Source organism: Pollachius pollachius, assembly GCF_949987615.1.
Source record: "Pollachius pollachius genome assembly, chromosome: 9".
NCBI lineage: Eukaryota > Metazoa > Chordata > Actinopteri > Gadiformes > Gadidae > Pollachius > Pollachius pollachius.
Window position 1 is genome coordinate 461108 of NC_136942.1, and position 25000 is coordinate 486107.

The following is a 25000-nucleotide window of genomic DNA, read 5'->3' on the forward strand; positions in this document are numbered from 1 at the left end:
GAGTCCCATGCCTTCATTAGCCTCTGGTATTGATTGGTGCAGCCACTATGTTGGGGTACTCGGGGGTTCCGGCTGTTACACCACTGTGCCCCCTTCAGTGAAAGACTCCAAACTAATTGGCTTCTAAAGCTAAGGAAGGCACTCTCAGAAATATTCCCAGCTGTCAAAGACCGTGAAATCGTGAAAAACAATCCACACAATTCAAAAGTTATGCAGCATAAAAAAAACAATAACAATCTGTTGTCCAGATTCCTGCTTCCTAGGAATCTGGAATAATCAAATCCATCGGCCGGAGCCAAATGCAGGGCCTATCCCTCATTTTGAGGCACAGACATGAAGACAGCATTCTGCCGGCCTCTCCATGGACATGTTTATCTATGACAGTTTATCTGAGTGAATTTATGAATTTCTCTCTGAATGTCTCCCTCCATTGTTCCTCCTGTAGCGGTCCCTCTTCATCGTTATGTCTGCTGTCCGTTCTCTTTGCTATCTCCCTCAACCCCACCCCCTTCACACGCTCATTTTCTGGCTCTCATATATTTTGATTCGGTGCAGGAAGACAGATTAAAGGTTTCGCTCTCACATATGGGATGATGTATGTGTGTGAGTGTGTGTACGTTTGTGTGTGTGTGCGTCTGTGAGCGTCTGTCAGCATGCAATGATGTGTGGGAAGCATGTGTGTGTGTCTCTGTGTGTGTGTTTGTGTGACTTTTGCATGCAATGGTGTTCGTGCATGAATGCATGTGTGTGTGTCTGTATCTCCAACCCGATCCCAATAACCTGGCTTTTATAAACCCCCCAGTGTTTGGGTTCCTGGAGGCAGACGATTATCAGGCAGACAACAACAGGGCACGGAGCCCGTCTCCTTTCTCCGTCTCTTTCTCGCTCCCTGATCAGATGAGATGGGATCTAGCAGGCACGGTTCTACACGCTACGCTTCAATACCGATAGCGGATCAGCAATGGGCAGTGGGAAATGAAAGAAAACCCAGGCACGGGGAGAGAGATGGACGCCGGAGCAAAAGGGCAGACCTGAGGACGGGAGGAAGGCGGGACGGACGGTTCCCAGAAAACTCGGCCGTGTTAAGTGCCGGGCTGCATTCCATGGCGTATGCACCTTGTGTCTCGAAGAAGAAGCTAATGCAATACGGTGGGAGTTATGCTTGGGAATGCAGCCGCAGCTCAAGAGCAAAGCAAAAATAAACAGCCCAGAAACCTCATCAAAGAGTTGCTGAATGCAGCGCTTTTAACCGATGTTAAGAAAACAGACTCATAAACCGTTTAAATGCATTTCGAGCACACTTGCAACACAGAAGCCATTTTTCCCATTGGTGTCTCAGGGCCTGCTCTGGTTGCTAAGAAGCTGGAAGATGTTTACTGTATTTTGTAAAGCAACATGGCCCCTTATGCAAAACAAACACAAAACAGGCACAATCACATTTCTTGCACAATCACACACAGGCACGCACTCACACAAAAACAAACACAAACACACACACACACACACACACGCACACGCACACACACACACACACAGGGATCATGGGGAGTTTAAGCGCATCTTCCACACCCTGACTGCAGCACACAGCCAGCAGCTTTATGTTTCTGATATGTTCTGACACAAAGACAAGTGATGTTGTCTTCCTTAATGCTGATCACTAAACAGGCTAGAACGTGTGCAATGCCCTCTCAGAGTGTGCAGGAATGAAACCTAATCCCATCCCATCCATAAAACCTTAATGGGCCCAAAATGTATCAACATGACACAAACTAATTTTGCCATCCACCGAAACCCAAACGCCCCCAGGATGTTTTGATGGAATGAATTTCCGAACCTTTCTCCTTCCTAATTCTCCCTGTTATGCTTAGCAGCAGTCGTCCATTAGGCTTGGATTCACCTCTCCCCACACAGCAGCTGAGCCCCTTCAGGTATAAGCTTGTCTGTCTCTCCGGCAGTATGACTCAAACCGGGGAGGTGATCAAAGCCTGCAGAGACCATCCCTCTGAGACGATAGGTACTGCTGAGCTGACCCCACCACCGACACCCTCCACACCCCAAGACCCCACCACCCAAGACCCCACCACCCAAGACCCCACCACCCAAGACCCCACCACCCAAGACCCCACCACCCAAGACCCCACCACCCTGGTTTGTGGCCCATTGTCTCAGAGTGGGTTGTGCATTGTGGGATGGGAGTGGTGGGTAGAGTCGTGGGAGTGGTGTTCGTCTTTATTCCCCTTTGATGCTTGTTGACCACATTCAGGCTCAATCCCCCTCACTCCCATTGTGTGGGGATTACTGAGTCATTGGAATCAGGGACCCCAACTTCCAGTCTGGGAAAAGCCCTTTTGCCTGTGGAATGGCGTGGTGTCCACCTACTTATGGGATCCTGTAATGGGGCTATTGGAGAACGAGTCTGCTGCTAAAGGAAACTCAATAACCACTGGAATAAAAGAGATGGAACATTTCTTGGTACAAAAAGGAGAAGTCCTGTTGGTTTTGATGACTAAATCCCATAATCTCATCTCACCAGCCAGCATTGTGCTAGAGAGCGGTTTAAGATGCATACAACACCCAACTTTAGAAGGTTGCTAACACAGATTTGACGTTGATGTTCTGCAACAGTATCCATCATCAGACAACACCCACCAACCGTGGTGGCACTCTAACCCCATGTTATGTTTGATGAGGTTTTGAAGCTGGGTCTATTGAAGCTGGAATCCATATAAGCTGAGTCTGTGTGTGCTAGTATGGCTGAAGGATATGGGATTCTTAGAGGGTCAATAAAGAAGAATGTCATCTATAAAACCCTTTATAGCATGTGGGCCTTATGTGTATTTATCCAGCATTTGCCTTAATAATCAAAAATTTAGCGAGCATTGCTCTTTTGCCTGAAGACTATTTTCTTTCCCTGGTGAACTGTCGACTCACCTGCTTTAGGGCTGTTTGCCTAATCTATTTGATTCATTTTTATTACATTACATATGACAGTTAATTTCCCTTGAGAGCGAAACTTGCTTGACAGGTCATTTAAAGGGAGAACATATCCTAATGCGAGCGCCTAATCCAAAGTCATTAATTGTCTCACGAACATTGCCGCAGTTTATTTGAACCGACTCCGTTCCAAATTAGCAGGCAGAGGGCCAGGGCCATCAGGGTAGGAGCTAGTCTGCCACTGGTACCACAGGTGTATGTGGGGGGTTATGGAAAAAAATGAACGTCCACAGGGGCAGGTGGGAGGGGGGGGGTTGAAGACCCGTTTGAGCAGAGGATGGGGAACTCTTTCATCATGCGGTGAAACAGAGGAGTGGCGAGGGCATGACGTGACCAAGGCAGATTCATATGTAACTGTACCAAACAAGTGCTTCATAGCCCGGGGGTGCTTTGGCAGGGGTGGCAAATGTCTCTGTGGGTAGGAAGACGAAGCGTTTAGGAAATGTCTTCAGAGACGAGCTTCCACAAAGGGGGAAGAGATTGCATTACTGTGAGTGGAAGGCTGAATTATAGTTGCATTGTTTTCCAGAGTTTGGAAACTCAACTGAATTCGACGTTTCATGGACGCAAAAAGCTTGTAAGATCAAAAGGGGGGGTAGGGTGTCAAGTGTCCAACTTTAAGTTGCACTAAAGTATGTTGTTTGCAACCGAATATGATAGAATAATCTTGTTTGAAATGTTAAGAATCCGTACCAATATCTTTTTTGTTAAGAGTGCATTCCAGGTAAAGTATCTCATCTGTAACCGTAAGAAGCAGTCAAAGTCAAGCAGCCAAAACAAGCAGCAGGGTGTTATGTGTGGAACACACTCATAAAGCTGTTTATGAGCTGCAGTGCATTCTAGCCCAGTCTGCAGGGTTAACAGCTTGCTGGGCTCCACACAGAACCACATCCCTAAACAGTGTTCAGTGCCCCTTCAAAGTGTAAAAATATAACCATAAAAATGGCCAGCCGCCACTCTGGGCCCCCACCCCTCGTTGTTCCTTATGGTTCCTGGAGGTTATTTCCCACACTGGTTGTTGGAAGACAGCTTGCAAGCGGAGACAGCCATGGAATTAACTACTCCATCTTTATCTAGAGAGCCTGATAAGATGTGCACACAGAAGGCTGCAGAATTGGACTAACAGACACACATACTGTGTTTTTTTACCAACCAGAAACTTCTATCTCGCTCGCTAATGATTAACTCTTTAAGAGCTAAAATAAACACTTGCTTTGGCCGAATGTGAAAACACGTAGGGCTGGAATTGTGTTGGAATTGCTGGCAGATGTGCACAGAACAGGGTGAACGTTCATAGTGTTGTTGTCGGGGTGATGAAAACAAAACAAAATCACAAGCACTTGTCTGACTGCTAACCATTAGTCTTATATGAATTAACAGGAATCATTGACACCAACCTCAATGATTCGGTGTACAGGGCTGAGTGAGTAAGTGAGTGAGTGAGTGAGTGAGTGAGTGAGTGAGTGAGTGAGTGAGTGAGTGAGTGAGTGAGTTTGTGTCTCGAGTGAGGGAGTTCATTTGCAACTCATTTCCATGAGGCCCTGGTGGTTGTGTTTCTAATTATCAACAATAAGCAACAAATAACATTACAACTACTACACTGGGAGGGTGTGTGTGTGTGTGTGTGTGTGTGTGTGTGTGTGTGTGTGTGTGTGTGTGTGTGTGTGTGTATGTGTGTGTGTGTGTGCCTACTAGGCGTACCATTTGGTTGTCATATTGTAAGTGCGTAGGTACGAGTGAAAAACATAACCGATCCTAATCTACGTATTGCCGTACCTCTCCATTTCTCTGCCCCTTTCTTTTGTCCTCTCTGTTCACCCATACCGCTCCTTCCCTCTCCTCCCATCTTGAATGCACGACTGCACACACACACACACACACACACACACACACACACACACACACACACACACACACACACACTGAAAGTTGAACTGTTATCGAGGCAAGATGTATCAGTATCTGTGTGTGTGTGGATTTTTCCATGATTAATTTCCTATCAGAAACCAAGGGCTTATGAGCAAGGAGGGCAGGACGGGACAGGCACCTGGAGAACATGAACTCTGGAGGTGGCAGCGGAGCACCGGGCTCTGCCTGGATGATGGAGGCCCGTGAGCGAGCCCAGGCTTGTGGGATACCAGCACTGCTGATCCCTCCTCAGTCGGAGCCCACCCAGGGATCGACCAAAGAGGCTTCTCCTTCACACTCTTCCTTTATGTGTTCATCTTATGCTGAGGGGAATCAATGGGACATGGTCACTTTCCTCCATTCAGTCACTCATTCAATCGTTCACTATCGCCTCCGAGGTTAAGAATCCACTGCGAATACGTTGCTGCGATGACGCAGCGCTTCTCTGGTCCCGATGTCCACTAGAAGCCCTTTGCATGTTAAGCCCCGACACACACACACACACAGACCCATGTTCACACACATTTGCACACCAACAGGTGTCAGCCATGCAAGGCAAAACCAGCTCTCAGGGATGGGTGGGGGCGAGGGCGTGTGGCCCAACAACACCTCCCGCCCCCTGCTCCTCCTCCGGCACTGGTGCCACGCGGTGGAGACACTTGTGAAGTGAAGTCACGGTGAGGAAAGGGTTTTGTTGGCTGGGCGGATCTGCTGGTAGGAGGGCGATGGCAAATTCCTCTCCTGCCAGAACAGGGGTGTGTGTGTGTGGGGGGGGAATTAGGCTGAATTAATGCCCAGCTTAGTGACAGTATTCACAGGTTGTGGCACGTTAAGCCAGAGCGTGACAACCACAGCGCGGCCAACGGGATCGGCAGCAGTGCGCTTCAGCTTTGTTTACCGGCCCGGTCGACCAATAGGATCGCTGCTACTGGTGACAGCTCAAGTGATCTTTAGAAATCACTGTTCAGCCAACGTCTTAAAAGCCTTGATTTCTTTTTAAACGGCACTATGAGTGATTTAGAACTGGCTCACTAACGGAGTCAGGGAGCGTTGCATGAATTTGAGTAAATCAAAATAAACAAATGAGACAGCTCAATTGAAACAGACTATTCAATGTCCCTTTTTGCATGCTTGCCAGTGGTTTGATCCACTCAGTCAAATATTTGCAGTGTACGATAAAGAGGGGAAGTTAGGCTAAAGGGAAGCCTCAGGGCTATCTCCAGGATAGATGCCATGAGGGAGATGCATCAGTCTGACTAATTTGGCCTGATCTGAAAACCCAAAGGCATAGACAAAGAGGCTTTAACATCTATCGAACATAGAATAATATAAATGTGTTGATGAACACAAATCACATGCAATGGTGTATTCCCTTGAGGGTAATTCAGTGTCCCTGCTGGTTGGTCATGTTGCACTGAACACGCGGTTACGTTTGTTGTGAATATGAATGTGTAACACTTTAGAAATCTTCATGGGTTCATACACCAGCAGGTCGGCTCCACTTCCGACCATTTAAACTAGATCTAATCTATTATCCTCTCTACACTCAAGACTGGTGTTGTATTATATTACATTCAGATTTTACACTGTGTTTTTATTTTTGTACTAACCAGGCACCATTAGAGATAAGCAAGAAGGGGAGATCATTGATGTTGCAGTGGTGGGTACGTTTTCTTCGAACTCTGTGGCCATGGAAATTAAAATCTGATTTCAAACCGGCGATTACAAAGCGTTCATTAAAAAAGGAGGGCTGATTAAAATGACCATGGTCCAAAAATGTTGCCCAGTTTGAATTATATTACACACACTATAATCAGTCAGTCCCAAATTTAATTTAAAAGCAATCAGCATTTGGTGTGTGGGTTCTTCTTTTTGTTCCCGGAATCAATGGTAACTCAATGATAATTTTGATCTCTAACGTAGTTCTTTTTTTTTTTGCGTTCGGTCTAAAGTGTCTCATATTCACTCTACAGATGTATAGAGGACGGTTGCTAGGCATCGGACGGGGTTTTCGGTTCCTCTAAAGTATTTATTACATAGAAAATGGCCTCTTTTTTTACAAACCAATTTTGTCAAGTAACAGCACATTCTGTGAGCCGGATCAATAGTTTAAATAACCTTTGGATGTGCAGGATATCTATGAGGAGCACAATGAACGGCTAATGAAATGGTTTAGTAAAACTAAAGTTGCAGAACAGGTAGTTTCTCCTACTCAAGAGGTGAGGAAGACAATTTGTACTTTTACACCTTTATATTTGTTGTTATTCTATTTGTAATGTGCTGTTTGCTACTGCTGGAAGTGCAATTTCTAAAGTTCTTATCTATCTATGACGAGGACATTGGCACATTACAGTTGATTTCATCTTCGCACATTGTATGTTACAGCTTTATAAGCCTATAAGCTGATGGGCATTCATATCTAAAATAAAGGTACATTGTTTATTGCAATGTATCGTTTATTTTCCCACATTGCTTTGCATCAACGTCCCCATGTCATCAGGACACCACCACCGCCTCTTGTCGAAATAACGTTTTCATCCAGAGCAGAATGACACAGTGGTCCCATTAGCTCGCCCATCAGAACAGAAGGAGCACAAACATGCTTCGATAAGCGCCGCTGTCTAGAGTCATCCTTTAACGTCGAAAGGCAGCGGCGACGTTGTCCGTCCGGAGCCCTGCCTGTAAGCGGGGGTGCTCCCCTCAAGACCAGAATAGAATAGGCCTGCACGGGCCGGAGGCGAAGCCAGGAGAGCCACACGGCAGGTTGAGTCCATCACAGCGACAGGGGTGAAAGAGAGCCACTCATCATTACATCATCTATCATGTCTGGCTTCCCTAAACTGGAGCGAGGAACTACAGGTCTGACAACCACCACTTAAACTTTCATCCCCCCTCCCTCCCCTCGCCGGAGCGTTTCACCCACCCGAGGGAGCGTCCGATGCCATGGAGGCTAAAATAAACCCGGGGCTGCTTTGGGTCTGAGAGCGCCTCTCTGGGGCGTTTACAACGGCCGTCACTTTATGGCCTCTCTGTTATCGTCTATCGTAAGACATGATAGGTGACGGCCAGCCAGCCTACCGGCCGTCTGCCACTGGGGCTGTAAATCTATTAGCCGGCGTGATGCTAGGATCCTTCAACTGCAGGATTAGCAGTGCTTTACGGGCTCAGATCGGTGGCCGTTTACTGGCATGTGTTTTCTATCTCTGGCGGTTGTCACAGGCGCTTTTGACCTGACGGGACAAAAACAAGACGGAGCTAGGGAATCTCTCCAATAGGGGAGAGAAGGACAGTTTGTGTCAGTGTTTTACAATCACGTTATGCTAAAAGCCCTTTTGGCATGCTGGTGGATCCCCAGCTGGATGTCCCAGGAGGGGTTGATTCAGCATGTTTGATAAACTTCTCATTGAAAAGCATGATGTTTTGGTGTGTGTGTGACGTGTGTTTGTGTATGACACACGTGTATTTTGGTGGGTGTTTTAAAGTGTGTTGTATGGATGAATAAACAGTGCTGTAATAAACCTTTACGCTCTGCAGCTGTTCTGCCATCCAGAACTACTGGATCGCGACATTTCAAACCATCTGGAAGCTGAGGATAATTACACACAAACACCTGAACTGCACCTCCAGGAAAACCGAGGTCACGCTCGTCCTGCCTCCTTCGTCACACGATGTTGCAAGATCACGCAACACTCGTTGTTTCCACAGAGCAGAGACGGGGGCAAATTCAGTGTTATTAGAGTACAAGTCCTGTCATGATTGCGTTGCACCGGACAGGCATACTTTCCTTGACGAGAAAGAGAAAAATAAGCTGATGCTTTGAGCATATTTAGGATGCACAAAGTTATCACCCCCCACTTACAGAGCGGCAGAGAGAGACACGGTGCGAGGGCTCTGTCCCGATATGTTTGGCTGTGTGTCATGTTAACGGCATCTATTAGGGTTGATGGATGACTTCAAAGTTATGTCCAACGTCTCCTCCCCCCTCTCTCCAGGTAGGAGCGGGTGAGGGTGGGAGGGGAGAGCGGTGGGACAGGGTGGGGGGGGGTCTCAGCAGGGGTGGGTTCCCTCGCCCCAGCTGCTAATGTCCTGTTATCCGCTCAGCCATTCCTCACGGCTCGCTGACAGTCAGATATGCCGGGCTTCTATCCCATAATACTCTTGCCCCGTCCACGTTCAACCCCCCCCCCCCCCAGCAATCTCAGCGCAACACGTCCATGGCCATCTCCGTAAACACGGGACCCCTCTGAACTGTTATGTAGTTCCTGCGGGTGGGTGGCCTTCAGGGGATGGCATCACCATGACGCCCCCTGCTCAACATGTGATAGACAAAGGAAGAGTGAAACAAATCGTCTGTGCCAAAAAGTTAAGAGGCACTGCCTGAGAAGAGAACAACGCAAAGAAAATAAACACGAACAAAGGGTTCCTGCTTGGATAACAAGAAGCCTAGGGTCCTCCATATTCTTTTGGAGTGACTGTCTTCCTGTTCATAATGTCCTCTATAATGCTAATCAGTCCGTGTATGAATAGTCCAAATCGTTGGAATTACAGAGCACCCCCTCCCTAGGTTAGGTCAACGGTGACGCCAGAGAGAGCAAATGTGCTCCATCATTATCGACAGGTGGTCTGGCCGGTTAAATGAATGTCTCTATTGATCAGGGGCTCCAACCTATTAACCCACTGCACAGTGACAGATTACAGGAGGAGGGTGGGCAGGTGACCTATACACTGGATTCCCACAGCTTCACAGTTTCCCTCGCTACACCGCTGGTCACAGGAGATCCTCAACAATAGAATATAATAACTTAGTACAAGAATAACTCAAGGTCTCAGTACGACCGGACAATGAAACAGATCAACAAACACACTATAAGTGAAGTGTGTGTGTGTGTGTGTGTGTTTCACTTGGTCATGTATGTGTATCGCTGTTGTGTACGGGTAGAAAGATTCTTGCTCTTTGATATTCAATTTCTTTAAAGTGCCATTTCAGTCCACTGGTAAATTATAGGATATTACATTACATGTTTCTTACGCACCGCACGATAACTACACACTCACTCTCTCCCTTTCATTCGTTCCCTCCTTCTCCCCCTTCTACTCCTCTCTTTCCCACTCTCCTCTCTTCTCCCAATCCCTGCCCCTTCCCTCCATCGCACCCTGTATTCACATCGCTACACCCTGACTGCAGCCATTTTGACCCCCAAACCGATGCGGAGTAAGGCAAAGAGAAGCGTTCCAACTCACCACGTTGTAGCAGGACTTGTTGCTGGAGCCGGTGAAGTGGTAGGGCTCCACCGTGTTGCAGCTCTGCATGTACCTCCTGAACAGGTCGTTGATGTACTTCAGCGGGAAGGCGCACACGGCCGAGTTGGCCGTGGGCTCCGGCGAGTTGGGCTTGCTCCGGGCGAAGGCGGCGAACAGGACGTCGTCGCCCTCCTCCACGCCCCGCAGGTTGGCGTTGGGGCCCACCTTGGCCAGGTGCGCCGCCTGCAGCACGTTGAACACCCGGACGCCGTCCTGCTCCGACGGGCTCCCACGCCGCCGCCGCCGCCGTTTGTCGGTGCAGATGCACTGCAGCGGCATCTCCACGTAGCGCCGGATCTGCAGGTCCGAGGAGCACATACGCACGATGCGCGTGTGGTAGGCCTGCGAGCCGCGGCCGGCCCGCTGCACCGTCAGGAAGTAGGTGAAGGGCCCGCTGTGGAACGAGTACACGTAGCGCAGGAAGTAGTTCCCGCGCAGCGCCGGGATCAGGTCGATGTAGGAGCGGTGGGAGAAGAAGGTGAAGCCGTTCTGGCTGGTCTTCATCTTGCGCACCGACATGGTGTGCGGCTCGCCGGCCGCCCGCGCCGACGCCGCGCCCGTCACGCCGGGGATCTCCGAGTTGCCGGCGAAGAAGTGGATCACGTTGCTCTCCACGTTCAGCACCCGGGCCCCCGAGGGCCGCACCACGCGGTTTGGGTCGCTGGGCTGCCCGCGGTCCCGGCGGTCCGAGAAGCAGTCCACCTCCTCGTCCACCGTCTTGGGCCGCGTGCCGTCGTCCAGGACGTGGCGGCGGCACACGCCGCGGTCGGCCGAGCCGCAGCTGAAGAGCCCCCAGTCGTAGATGGTCTCCACCAGGAGGGCCACGTTGTGGTTGTCCACGCTGCCGTTGGCGGCCGGGCCCCCGGCGCAGGGCTCCACGTCAGGCCGGGGCCCCGTGCGGTACTCGGACAGCTTGGTGAGGTTGGGGGACAGGGCGTAGATCCAGTTGACGGCCCCGACGTAGATGATCCCGTTCAGGGTCACAATGTTCTGGATGGGCGAGTCAGCGGTGAAGGTGGGGAGGTCGTAGGTCACAGAGAGGTTGAGCTTGGGGGGCTGGGGTGAAGGGTCACACTCGGCCCCCGCCCGGGGGCCCGCAGCCCAGAGTACGGCCACCAGACGGGCGGCGTCCAACCAGAGGAACTTCATCCTGCTCCAGAAATAAGGAAAGAGGGGGACACATGAGAGATGACTGGCTTAGACATTCCTGATGGTCCACACGGCAAAAAACCCATCCATCATAGAGACGTCCCGACCAATTGGCCACGGTGTCAGGGAGGCAAGTGTGTGGGAAACCTCTGGGAAAATAGAAGACGGCATGGAGACTATGAGGAGTCAAATAGTCTGAAATGTCCTCTATACAAATTGGGCTGTGTATTTGCGCTGTTTGGTAACGGATAAGCACACAGAAACACGTTCATATTCATCAAAGCAGTATAGCCACCAAACCCGTTATGACCGGATGACATTTATAGCGACACATTTCAATACTGGCGATATGTGTAGTCATATCGCCTCAGCGCTATGACTACACACTCAGAGAGAGCTGTGAGGAGATGACGAGCGTGAACGCAGCACAGCCTCGACCGCGCTGCACTTCTGTGGCCAGTGGTCGCGTTTTCTCCCGCAGCCACATTGCAATACAACGGGCTGAATCACCCAGCGTGAGGGCGACACGAGCACGCGGCTAGGATTAGACAGAGTCCCTTTGGGAGAGGCAGAAAAACTCAATAAACAACATGAGGCATTGAGCCTGCTGCGTGCACCATGATAAATAGCCCGAGCGCCTAAATGAAACTCCACAGGGAGCTGGTTTTACAGCGTGAGGGCCAAATTAAGATTGAGAGTTACTGAGTGAGTGAGTGAGTGAGTGAGTGAGTGAGCGAGCGAGTGAGTGTGTGTGTAGATTGAGGGAGTTACTTAGTGCAACTAATTACCGTGAGGACCTGGTGGTTATTCATAATCAAAGACAAGCAACATATTACAATAACAACTACAACACGTCCTCTTTGATGTTGAATAATGGACAAATTAAATACAATGCATAATCGCATTTTCTTTTCCAGAAATACTTAAAGGATGATAATGTACCCAACAGGTGCGCGTTACTGATAAACATGCTGAACTTGCTCCTTTGTTTTTCATGTAAGAGCATGAGTAAACGGTGACTCAAAACGTCAACTCATGCAAAATGCGCACCTGCAGTTGGTACAATCGATTTACGGATAAATTCCGTCTTTTTCAGCACACAATGGCTCCAGAAATCAGGGAAAGGTGTCGATTTGGGAGACAAATTAGTCACGGTCGAAGGAAACATGCTTTGGAGAAGGCTCTACCCTACATTGTCTTTTACTTGTGAAACACAAAGCAATTCGCTGACGTCAGCTCGACATCATTTATTTTTTGTACCAAAATTATGTTGAAAAATACCTCAGGTCTACGTGCCCAAATTAAATTTGGCCTCCAATAACCCGTTAAAGTCAAGTAAGTATGAGATACAAAATAAATAAATACAAAAAAGTACGCACCTGTAACTTGTAAGAATGCTTTGGTTTAAATCATATTCCGTCTGCCCCCCCGTCAGTGGGACTTTATTCCAAACTGATGCGGAGGAACGGCCCTATCTATACTCTCCGTCAAGTTCTTTTTCTCTTTTAATTGAAAATGATCACAGCGAATCTCCGTCGTTTCCAGTCGCAAGACAGTGACTCTTGGCTTCACTTGTTTATCGTTGATCTCCAGCAGCAAAGTACGGACCTGTGTGACACGGGACGGGACTTGTGGGTCACCCTGGCTCTCAACCCGCTGATGTCGAAACTCCCCATCCAGAGGCGCGCGCGCGCGATGCCCCGCCTCCTCCCCAGAGGAGCGACTTTCAGGAGCGTGTCAGTATAGGATGACTTACACGAATTTAAAAACACTAAAGAACGGTTGACTTGAAGAAATTATACGATATGCTTATTAACACGAGTCGAAAAAAGTCTGAAGTAAACTTGGGTTAGAAAGGCATTGGGGATTCGACCTGAGGTCGGCTGTTCCTGCTTTTGACCCCATGAATCACAGCGATGCTGGTCGTGTTAAAACGGCTCACTCGAGCGTAAATGACGAGGTAGGTTGTAAAGGCTAAACCATTCGAGAGTGTCTGGAGCATGAATCACACACAAACCCCTTTGTCCCGCTTCCTGAAAGCAGAGCAGTTGGTGTGGATTCGATTGGAAGTCCTGATAACAGGATGAGACATTGATGCAACCTCTTGATGGGCTACTGAGTTTCAGTTTATGGATTTGGGCCTACTTGGTTTTGGCTAAATGTCCTGTGTGCGCAAAAAGATGAAGCGGGACCCACCATGGACAAAATGAATTAAAACATAATGCTACACATAATGTGCAATATGCAGTGCATTGCTTCTCACCTATAACCAATGCGCTTGAGACGCTACCCTGTGTGTGTGTGTGTGTGTGTGTGTGTGTGTGTGTGTGTGTGTGTGTGTGTGTGTGTGTGTGTGTGTGTGTGTGTGTGTGTGCGTGTGTGTGTGTGAAGCAGCGTGTGATGGTTGTGTTTTGCACTACCCGAGGGTATTTCTATCACTACTGGCGGGGTGTGTCTCGTTCAGGGTGTGTTGGTGCCATAATGTTCACCCTGTGGTTATTTGCAAAATATTTGTCTGCTATCCGGAGTTGTGTTTTCGAGTGCATATTTTTGGTCTCATCTGGCTACCATAATCACTCGTTGGCGGAGCGGCCCGTGGAATCCGCGCCCCCGCCCCACCCTCCCCCAACGAATGACACGAGCTGCAGGAATGAACCGTAAACGCTTAAGAGACACGTACGACCGCCGCGCCGCGCCGCGGAGCGCGCCATAGACACCTGGCCTACATATAGCTTTCGGATATAGTTACTACACTTCGTGTGTGTGTGTGTTCATATGTTTGTTGTGCGTATTCAAGTATGGCGATGATTGGCGCTTCAAACCGCGCTGCAGCGTGCGTAACGGCACCGTAATGGCGCCATCTGCTGACAGATATGGGCTTGGGTAAGACGGCAAGAGAGAAAAAGTCAGTCATTATCTGATGTACCTCGATACTGATCCTAGCCTGTGGCTAGGATTGTTATCACCCGTGTGTGTGTGTGTGTGTGTGTGTGTGTGTGTGTGTGTGTGTGTGTGTGTGTGTGTGTGTGTGTGTGTGTGTGTGTGTTTGTGAGAGTAGTGTTAAAAAGCACAGTAGGGCGTAGGGGAGGTCCTTCACCAATGATTTATGTTTTTAACCCATTAGTTGACAGGTTCATTCTGCAGATTAACTCTTCTGTAAATATTTCTGTCTGTCTCTCTCCGGACCCAGAGTGTGGGTCCTCATCATTCCCTGAACACAGTTCAACATATAGTTTGTTTAAGCATGAAGATCATGGCCATAATGCTGTTACATTAAAAAAACAAAGAGCCAATACAGCAGCTGTATAAACTTGCATCACTATGTTTCAACATACCTGTTGCATTAGGATCATGGCCACTGGGAGAGAGAGAGAGAGAGAGAGAGAGAGAGAGAGAGAGAGAGAGAGAGAGAGAGAGAGAGAGAGAGAATGGTTTCCATTACTCACCGATGTCAATAGCATACCTGTAATACAAGAGGAAATCAAAAGATGTCGATCTGAAGATGGTACTCTCTGCTGCAAAGAGGAATGCTGTCTCACGGCTGGCCCAGATGACCGCTGGCTGGCGGCCCTGATGTCAAATCAAACGATACGAGGAAAATAATGAAAGCGTGGTCAACAGGCTCCGTGGTTGTAATAAAGGTCCAATAGAAATGAAAGAAAGTGGAAATATGAAAAATAACAAGAAGTCTTCAGGTTTATGAAGTAGGCATATAATCACTCTGGGAGATAAGAGTTTATATATGAGAGCATATAAGGGAAGATTAATTTCAGTTAGGGTTAATTTCAGTTTAAGAAAACTTGCCTAGGATATGAATATTCTTTTTTAATACATTGAATACACAGCATAATTGTAATATTTTCCACCATCCCCATATCTGAAGACGAATGAGGTTTTTGATGTAAACAGACTCATTCCCTCACCCTGTGTGTTACCCCCTCTGGGAAGTAAAGTGCATGCGTGCTATCTGAACGGTTTTTGCACCCCCTTAAGGAGCTTCTAAACACTCCCATGCAAGTTGTTTAGGTCAAGGAGTCCGCTAAAATAAACCACACTCAAACCAAATGAAACCCTCTGGTACAATACCGAACTGAGACCCATGACTCAAATTCTGCTGCTGAAGTCAAAGTTGATATTTAAGGTCCATTTTCAGTTTCTGGTGATTTCCTTGCTTCTTCGGACAGTCCCCTTGCCTGACGGCAGACGAATCCAACTTTACATTTTCAGTGGCGTAGGTTTATATCCTACTGTAGTTTTTATTTAATTTAATTTTTTCATTCCTTTTGTGGTTATATGGTCACCATTTGGAACCAGGTTAGGCCAATCACAGAGAACCATTTGGTGATCAGTGGTTTATCTTTTAAACCCACCGGGCTACACCTTCGTGAGCAGGGATTTGTGTGAAAACAAAACAGCGTGGTTTCAGCGCGTTAATGTATCATAGGAATCTCTGTGACCCCACCTGAGGACTCAAGAGAGTTGTATTCCTGTAACCTAAATCAATGTCCATTTACCCTCACGTAGGCTAATGGAAACTTCTCACATGAGGAACGCCGTGGCAGATTCACCCACAATAGCTCCCTATAATCACAAATCATTTCACAATGAATACTAAACACATTACCAAAGAAAAATGACCCAGTGCCTACATCAACTCAAATCCCAATGCTGCTTTGCTCCCGAAGTGGCGCGGTTCCACGCCATGTGACGTTGTGATGTGCATGCCCCATTGATCTTTTATAAAGCACATTTTTTCATTTTCACATAATTCATCAAGTGATTAATATTTGTGTTGCTTTATCTCTGTGTCACCAAATTCTGCTTCTGCCCTGTAGGTATGTGCCGGTCTGCTGATGACTGATAGTGTTTATCAGGTTATTTGAATGGTACAAACCCTATTAAGGACAACCTTGGCACACACATATAAGTTTATATGAAACTAAATTAGACTGAATAAACCATTTAAAAATAAAGTTTCACCATACCGGCTTCTTGTTTGGAATTCATCATGAGAACATCCGAAATACAAATTTGAGCGCAACAAATGTTTGCTTTATTTACACTGATTTAGATACACTGGAAATGTAAGTTCTAAAGCATTGCTACAGCAGTGATGCCATCTAACAATATACAGTGATGGACGGTGGATAATTACAATAAAAAAAGAGGGAAAATGTAAGTTCGGATGTAGGCCCACAGTATGAACAGCAGATGTACATTGGCAAGTGCAGAGTATCACAACATATATACCGTTGGTTTAATTAATGTCATTTAAGGTTATGTGTGCAGGATGAACGGCATTCGTTCATATGTACAGTTGGTTGCGTGCAGTAACATTGTTTAGGTGGTTCAGTCTGTTCATAATTAACATGACTAAATAAAACGAGTGGCGTCATTCTACTCACTTCATGTGAACCTCCGTTGTGGTTCAGGCCACTACTCTTTGATTTAAAACAGAGACATGCATCGTGCGTGACACATGTCTGTTCCAGGTGGAGGAGAGGGCCAGAGAACCAGGTGCTGGTAGGTAAACATCTGTCAGGGGTTGTTTGGTGGTAGACGTTTACCCCCTGGGAGCTTGGCCTCACGCCCGAGCCAGGGTGCCTCTGTGATCTCGTGGTGCTTACTGATTCCTGCTCTTACGCCCAAAGGTCTTAGGCTTTTCTTGTGGACTCTGGAGCCGGTTGCGTACGTGATGTCGGTCTGACTTGCACTCCGTACCGCCTTCGTGTCCGCAGCTGTTGGTTCCAGAGATCCACGTCACGCTCAGCTGTCTCTCGTTATTTTGTGTATCATAACTCTCCTCATGCACGCCTCAGTTTCAATAGCGTCTGATGACATGCTCTTTGTTCAAGCCTCTGCCCATGGTGTTCCACTTCCTGTTTCGTCCCCCTACCTGGTCTGTAAATAGACCCATTTCCCTGCACCTGAACCCTGCCCATGGAGAGTGTGTAATTGCAGACTACCAGACTTGTAACGTTCATCAGCCAGCTGTGTAGCGAGGAAAAGGCATCTCCCTTTCTGATGTCACTTGATTTGAAAGGCAAAACAGGGCGAGATTGTCAGATGTTACCGCATGTTATATCAAACACGGCCCTTTCTCCTTCCTCTGCCCAATATGGTCCTTTTATAGATGGGGGATGCAGAGGGCGGGGTACCGCTTATCCCCAATAAGTGGTGAGTGCGACTGTGCAAGTACTGATGTCAAACATAGAAGTCAGGAGGGAAAGAGCAGTGGGAAAGGGGAAAGGTGGAAAAGCCTCCCCAGTCCTCCAGGACCACACAGAGAGCAGCCATCCATTAGGGGTCGCCTCTCGCTCTAATCCATCCCCTCTCAAAACAAAACACTAGAGAGCCTAAAGTGACTCCGATCCGAGTCTCTCAGGCGCCCCTTTTAACCTGCCGGTGTGTTCGCCGATCTCGGCATGGCAGGGTGAGCTACGCATTACCGCAAGCCAGTGTGACGTGTTGTTCACTGGGATAGGAAGCAGCTGGTATAGATGTACTACCTCCAGGGCACTGGGAAGCCTTCCATGTTGATGTTCATTCTCTCCCTTGTCTTTTCCACTGCAGACGAACCAATGGCACACACAATGAGTCATAGCAACCTGGATGGTAGCCCCAAGACTACAGGGCGCGCGCGCACACAGACACACACACACACACACACACACACACACTTTAAAGATAAAATGAAGGATGATCTCAGGTGCATAACTTTTACTTATGCATAATTTATAAAGAACACTGAAAAGTAATAATTTGCATGATCGTTTATTTCTGATCAGTCGGTAGCAAATATTATAACACTGTTATTGGGTACTTGTTTGAGTATCTTAGTTGCCTATTTTCACAGGCTGTGGAGACCAAGAACACTATTTCAACAGATGATCTAAATCCATGGAAATGTCTGGTCCAATGTTTTAGCAGAAGTGGAGGATTGGTTACAGTTGATGATTCCAGATCCCCATCACAACTGTCATATACTTTGACTCGTTTAACACATGACAGATTTGACCATGACAATAAAATTAAAATTAGCCATGCATACCGATTTTGTGTGTCTAATTACTTGTATTACTCAGAACTAAATAAAAAATAGTGAGTCCATTGTATAATTTAGAGCATTAAAATGTTTAAAGTATTTTCCAAGTTACCGTAGTCCGTCCCATTTTGTTCCTTATTCACCATATGCGTTGCGTTCTTTATGTACACCACTAGAGGGAGACACTATGCCGCATATATCACAGCAGCAACCAGACAAAGATGTAAATCACACTTTCAGCTAAACAAGCCACTTAAAGTCGTTTGCTAGCCTTTTTTCATTTTACATTTAATATCAATGTTTATTTAAATAGTATTGGTTAGGTATTTTGAAAGAGCTAATTTAAAACAGTTGAAAAATATTAAATTAGGTAAGAATATTACTGCCAGAAATTCCAAAAATATCCTTATGTGGGCGGTGTAGCCCACCTAAAGAATTTGAACTGTGCACACGTCCATCTTTGTTTATTTATCTACCATATCCTCATTAAAATAGACTTGGAGCGGAGGTTATTGTCCTAGGTAATGCTGGGCTAACAGAAGACTGCCAGCCCTCCCTTTATTGTCGTGAGATAGGCGGGGAATGGTCTGGTGTTGCAGGGGAGTGTTTGATTTGGTCCTTGGTTCTTCAGCTGTTAATGTAGGACATTAAGACATTAAGCAGGGTGAGCGTCCATGTGTGACCAGGACGCTCACACATGGACGCTCACACATGGACACTCACACATGGACGCTCACACATGGTCCCACAAGTCTCCCCCTCAAAACCAATTTCCCACCTAGGCGAAAGTTTCTTCCATGAGCTCACCCTGTGGCAACATAACTGTCACGGTGAGCTCGCATATGCATGTTAAGTCTGCTTTAGCCCAGCTTTAGCCCTACCAGGCCAGCTTTAACCCTGCTTTAGCCCTACCAGGCCAGCTTTAGCCCTGCTTTAGCCCTACCCGGCCAGCTTTAGCCCAGCTTTAGCCCTACCAGGCCAGCTTTAGCCCTACCAGTCCATCTTTAGCCCTGCTTTAGCCCTACCCGGCCAGCTTTAGCCCAGCTTTAGCCCTACCAGGCCAGCTTTAGCCCTACCAGGCCATCTTTAGCCCTGCTTTAGCCCTACCCGGCCAGCTTTAGCCCAGCTTTAGCCCTGCCAGGTCAGCTTTAGCCCTACCAGGCCCTCTTAAGCCCTGCTTTAGCCCTACCAGGCCTGCTTTAGCCCTGCCAGGTCAGCTTTAGCCCTGCTTTAGCCCTACCAGGCCTGCTTTAGCCCTGCCAGGTCAGCTTCAGCCCTGCTTTAGCCCAGCTTTAGCCCAGCTTTAGCCCAGCTTTAGCCCACCAGGTCAGCTTAAGCCCTGCCGGCTGTGCGTGTCATTTTGTGCACTGAAGGCTAACAGCTCTACAACATTGTTTTTCTTTTACCAGGCTTTAACCACCCGGGAACAGGATTTGAATGTTCTCACCAAGGCAAGGGTCTCCCCCCCCCCCGCTGTCTGACTTTCCCTTTTTCTTTCAGCATTGGAAAAGTGCCTAGAGACATGAAGGCGACAATTAAGAAACCTGTACACACGAACACCTGAACACAAGATGACACCCTGATGGCGGGGTGTCATCATTACAAATAGTTCCCTTATTTAGAATTAGGTAGAAGTGACAAACCCGCGAAGACACACAATCGTACCTACAACAGACAATACTTGAACTGTGTGTGTGTGCTGGGCGCTACACACATGCATTTTTGATGATCACTTACCCCTTGTCGTTTATCCTTACCCAATATCGTTATAAACCTAATATATAAATATAAAAACCCTCTTCTGCCAACACACACTACACAGCAAGATGACGTCGTTTCTCTCAACGGTTGGCGTTAGCATCCAATTAGGGGCTAACTGGTCCGGCCCCGCGAGCTGCTGTTTGGTGGAGTTTAGCGTCTAGCGGAAACTGTGACGTAATCAGGACGTCGAGGGACCCTTTCATGGCAAGGTTGATAAAGACAGGTGTGGTGAATAACATTAATATTTGATCTGTCACGAGCATCAGCATATCCAATTTGTTGTGGTTTGCACTAGTTGCCTTGTCCATACCGGTCATAGTCCTTCATGGATTGAGTAGACTTCATTATAATGAATTATATATTTGTTAAAACTGTGATTGTACGCCCCCTCTTGGTACACTCCACTATCCTGAACCCCACGCGGTGTACAGTTGTGTGTTCATTTGACGTTATATATATCTATATATATATATAGATATATATATATATATTTGTATATATATACATATATATATATTTGTATATATATACAAATATATATGTGTTTAAATAAAACAACAAACAAAAGACATAAGAAGAGAGATAAGATTACATTTTAATGTGCACAGCGTGAAACAGAAAAAAGCAGTAAAGACATAAAAATTATAAAAATATCACCTTTATATCTCTTCATATCAATAACCAACTCACAACCAGACACAGCGGGATGACATCACCGTCCAATATCGACAGGCGGCGGGATCACCTCCCCCCCGCCCCCCTCCCCTCAACGGCCTCCTTCCTCCACCGCCCCCCCGTGCCCTACATCGGGGGGTCGTAGTGGGGTGATGGGGCGGGGACCGGGCTGTAGTCCACGGCACCGAGACACACAATTAAACACCAACAAAATGGAATCGACGGCCTCCTTTTGGCGCACAACAGCCCAACTCCCTGTTGTGGTTGTGTGTTTGAACCCCTGGCGGAGTGTGTGACCGCATTGCGACTGCATGGGGGACGACACTTGGTATACGGACATGTTGTTGGGTAGCCTTTTGGGTTCCTTACGCGTAAGAGTTTTCACACAGCGATAACAGTACTTACAATGTACCCACAATGCTTTGCATCATCGTTTGACATCCGTGTTCATCGGGAATAGTGCTGTTGCAGGACGCGATATCAACCCATTTTGTGCAGGCACACATGCACACACACACACACACACACACCCTCACACACACACATAACCACAAAGATATTTAAAGTTAGCCCTCCTTTCCCCTTTAAAGTACTTCATGTTGTTTGCCTGGACGGCTGCAGCTTCACTGAAATACAGAACAGTTCAGATAAAAGAGTATGCAAAAACAAAAATCTAAGGTGTCCTAAAAACTTGGTGAAATTCAGCGTGTGGTGGGAGATGTAGGATTTCACAGAGATACAGATGTGTTATTCTACAGAAGCGGAGAGTGAATACGGACACAGAGGAAGAGGGCTGATCCACCGGTGGGGGGGGGCGCCAATGTCAGCTGTTGCCAAGGAGACGGTGGAAACAAGCAGGAATGAAGTCACTGTGTCAGAATGTTGGAACTGGAGGTGGGTGGGTCGGGGGGCAGGGGGCATTGACCGGAGGTCTAGGGGTAGGAGGGTGGGTAGGGGGCATTGACCGGAGGTCTAGGGGTAGGAGGGTGGGTAGGGGGCATTGACCGGAGGTCTAGGGGTAGGAGGGTGGGTAGGGGGCATTGACCGGAGGTCTAGGGGTAGGAGGGTGGGTAGGGGGCATTGACCGGAGGTCTAGGGGTAGGAGGGTGGGTAGGGGGCATTGACCGGAGGTCTAGGGGTAGGAGGGTGGGTAGGGGGCATTGACCGGAGGTCTAGGGGTAGGAGGGTGGGTAGGGGGCATTGACCGGAGGTCTAGGGGTAGGAGGGTGGGTAGGGGGCATTGACCGGAGGTCTAGGGGTAGCGGGGTGTCTAGGTCGGGGGGCAGGGTGTTGGGCTGTCGTATTCTTGCTGAGTCAAGGGAAAGCTGGTTGTTCTCCCCGTGGCTACCAAACACAGCCAGGGCCATGCTAAGTGATAAGCTATCGGAGCTGTGAGGGGAATAGCTCGAAGAATGGAAGGAATGCACACTGTGTCAAAAACATACTTCAGCCTGGAGAAGTGGATAAGGAGCCCACTGGGCAGCAATAACAATGGGGGATAAAATAAAATAAAAATAAAACATATCAAGAACACAAACGAATGAGCCAAGTCACCTAAAGAATGACCATCTGACTCCCTGGGCCCTTGAGTTGGTACAAACCAGGGATGGAGATTGAGGAGGAAAAAAACACAGCTTTTGACGGAAACATGTATAGTAAAAGAAGGCAGGGCTTGACGGTGCAGGGCCACAAACCAACACAGAACCAGTTCTTACAAAATGTTTTGCCTCCTGTTTCTAACTTCCCAGGGGTAGATTGCCATCATCTTCTCTGTTTAAAACAAGAACTCCCCCCCCCCCCCCCCCCCCCCATCAACCTCCTCCTCCGTTTCAGACACCCCGCCCACCTCCACACCCTCCGGAGCGGAACAGGCGCTTTCCTGGAACCTAGACCTCCTTGATGGTGCTGACGCGGATGCTGCTGCAGCACTTGCCCATGGCCTCGAACAGGGGGTCGAAGAAGGTGTGCACACAGATGGAGTACACGCGGCTCACGCAGTGGATCTCGATCAGGTAGCTCTTCACGCACGGCACCACCGCCCAGATGTGCAGGAAGGACAGGATGGCGAAGAAGACGCCCCAGACCAGGGCCAGCGGGATGCCCACCAGCGCAGTCAGCAGCCGGTAGCACCAGTACTTCGTGACGGTGAAGGTGGTGAAGCTGGCCTTCCACACGCCGTCGAAGCTGTAAGTGCCGGGGGGCTCGGCGATCACGTCCTCGAAGTCCACCTGACGGAGGGCGAAGGGAGGGAGGGGTGGAGGGTTAGGGATGGGGTGTTTAGGGAATACACTTGGTCTAAGAATGTGACGGTTGCGTGACAATTGGTTGCTACTGAATGAGCGGTGGCGAATACGTTATTAGAAAACTGAACAACATAACCCCCACCACAACAATGGTTCACCAATGATACATGATGGTATAAGTATATGGTACCATGTATACCTTCCCACACCAGGAAAGTATACAGAAGCAAATATTTATCGGCAACCCATTGAAAGGACCAACATATGACAAAAGCTTAACTATAACTGTCTAACTAACATCAATGACTACTTAGCCAATAAACACGATCAGAATATACCATCAGACATCGACCGTGAGAGTGCTTGACAGTGTGCTATGCATTTGCGTGTGTGTGTTTGTGATGAGCTGTTACCAGCCAGGGACTGGTACGGCATTCCCCCACCCACCCCTCCAAAAATACTTGGTGCTCCACACGGAACATCTTGCATCTGGCATGTTCCCATACCTGCCCCTCGTCTCTCGAGTTCTCCTGCTCCTCCTCACCATGAAGATAAGATAAGGAAGAGATGGATGGATACAGGTTGACCGGTCACTTTGTCTGGCTCTCTGGCTCTCTTGTTCCCCCCTCTCGACAGTCTTCCTTGCGTTTAGTAAATGTTTATTTAAGGGATACTGTCCATGTGTCTTGTCATAAAGTCCAGCGGGTTGGTCTCTGTGGAAACGGATACCGAGGACTAATAACTGTCACATGGGTATGCTGTGACGTAAATGTCATCGAATAGCTGGGACAAGAATTCAGATAATGGTCCCAGGTTGAAACAACGTCTGCTTCTACAATGGAGTGTGTTGTTATACTATTTAAAGAACTGTTTCCCCCTGTTGTGTGGGAAAATGTAATTCTGAATGCACAGGTTGTTAAACCAAAGTTCATCCAACAATTCTTTGGGTTTCTGACCGTTTAGAAAGTATTTTGATTAAAACAACAAGAATGTACTTTTGCTCGCATTAAACCATTTCAAAAATCTACTTTTGAGATATTCGTTTGAAGCTCTACCAGAACAGGGTGTTCCTTCAGTTCTTTCTCTCTGGACTGGCAGGTCGGGCTCCATCTGAGCGCTTTCTCCCTCTCTCTGTGCAGCCGTGTCTTATAAATAAAACGTCAAATCTCATAGCAGCCACAAAAACCAGCACGGCGTCCATTTTGTTTTTCCACAGCTCTAAATTTAAAAGAGGACCCACTTTTTGCCCAAGTTTCCAACACTGATTCAGAGTAAATGAGAGAGAGGGGAAAACTAAATGAATGCACGACTGAGGCAATTAAAAAAAGAAAGAAATGAAAACAAGGAATGTTTGGTGCCCATGATTTTTTTAATGTCCTGAGACTACTTCTAACTTTTCATGGATATCATGGGGAATAAAAAGCTATTCATGCCTTGAAGCTAGTTATTTAATAGCTCTTAAACAGCACATTGACTCTGCGAGGCATGTGTTTTGTCGGTGCTGGCCAGTGTTTAAACAGACTGCTGTTTGCTGAGGTGTTGTTGAGAACAGGTCCCATTACTAGCTGCTCAGTGGAGACTGTGTCACATTACTACAATAGGACTGAAACTCACATCAATGATGTTAATATCCTTTTAAAAAATCAGCATAACTGTTATTTTGGGGATTTGTGATTCGATAAGAAATGCTTTTTTTAATATAATTAATATAGATTGACAAATTTTTCTTGAAAGCAGTGCCTGATAAAAATAACTAATCCAGAGGACCTCTGGCCTTTGTTATTTAAACCAAAGAGCCCAATATCTACCTTAACTCTATACCTACTAAATAATTTGTTAATGAAAACAATTAAATCAGTGAATATCTAGATAGAGCCATGGTTCCCAATGTAAACGTAATTGTAAACGTTACAGCAATGTAATA

The 25000-nt window shown here is 47.4% G+C and overlaps 2 protein-coding genes across 2 annotated transcripts in view; both read right to left on the bottom strand.

Moving 5' to 3' along the window:
- met (MET proto-oncogene, receptor tyrosine kinase) overlaps positions 1-13153 on the bottom strand; it is a 42931-nt gene extending 29778 nt beyond the window's left edge. The window contains exons 1-2 of the mRNA XM_079742890.1: positions 12732-13153; positions 10144-11353 (exon numbers count right to left, since the gene is read on the bottom strand). Of these exons, the coding sequence (XP_079599016.1) occupies positions 10144-11352 (1209 nt within the window). The 5' untranslated portion in view covers position 11353; positions 12732-13153. The remainder of the gene's footprint in view (positions 1-10143; positions 11354-12731) is intronic.
- A 9508-nt stretch (positions 13154-22661) lies between these two features.
- The window catches only part of cav1 (caveolin 1), a 6295-nt gene continuing 3956 nt past the window's right edge, over positions 22662-25000 (bottom strand). The window contains exon 3 of the mRNA XM_079742951.1: positions 22662-23061. Coding sequence (XP_079599077.1) covers positions 22720-23061 — 342 coding nt within the window. The 3' untranslated portion in view covers positions 22662-22719. The remainder of the gene's footprint in view (positions 23062-25000) is intronic.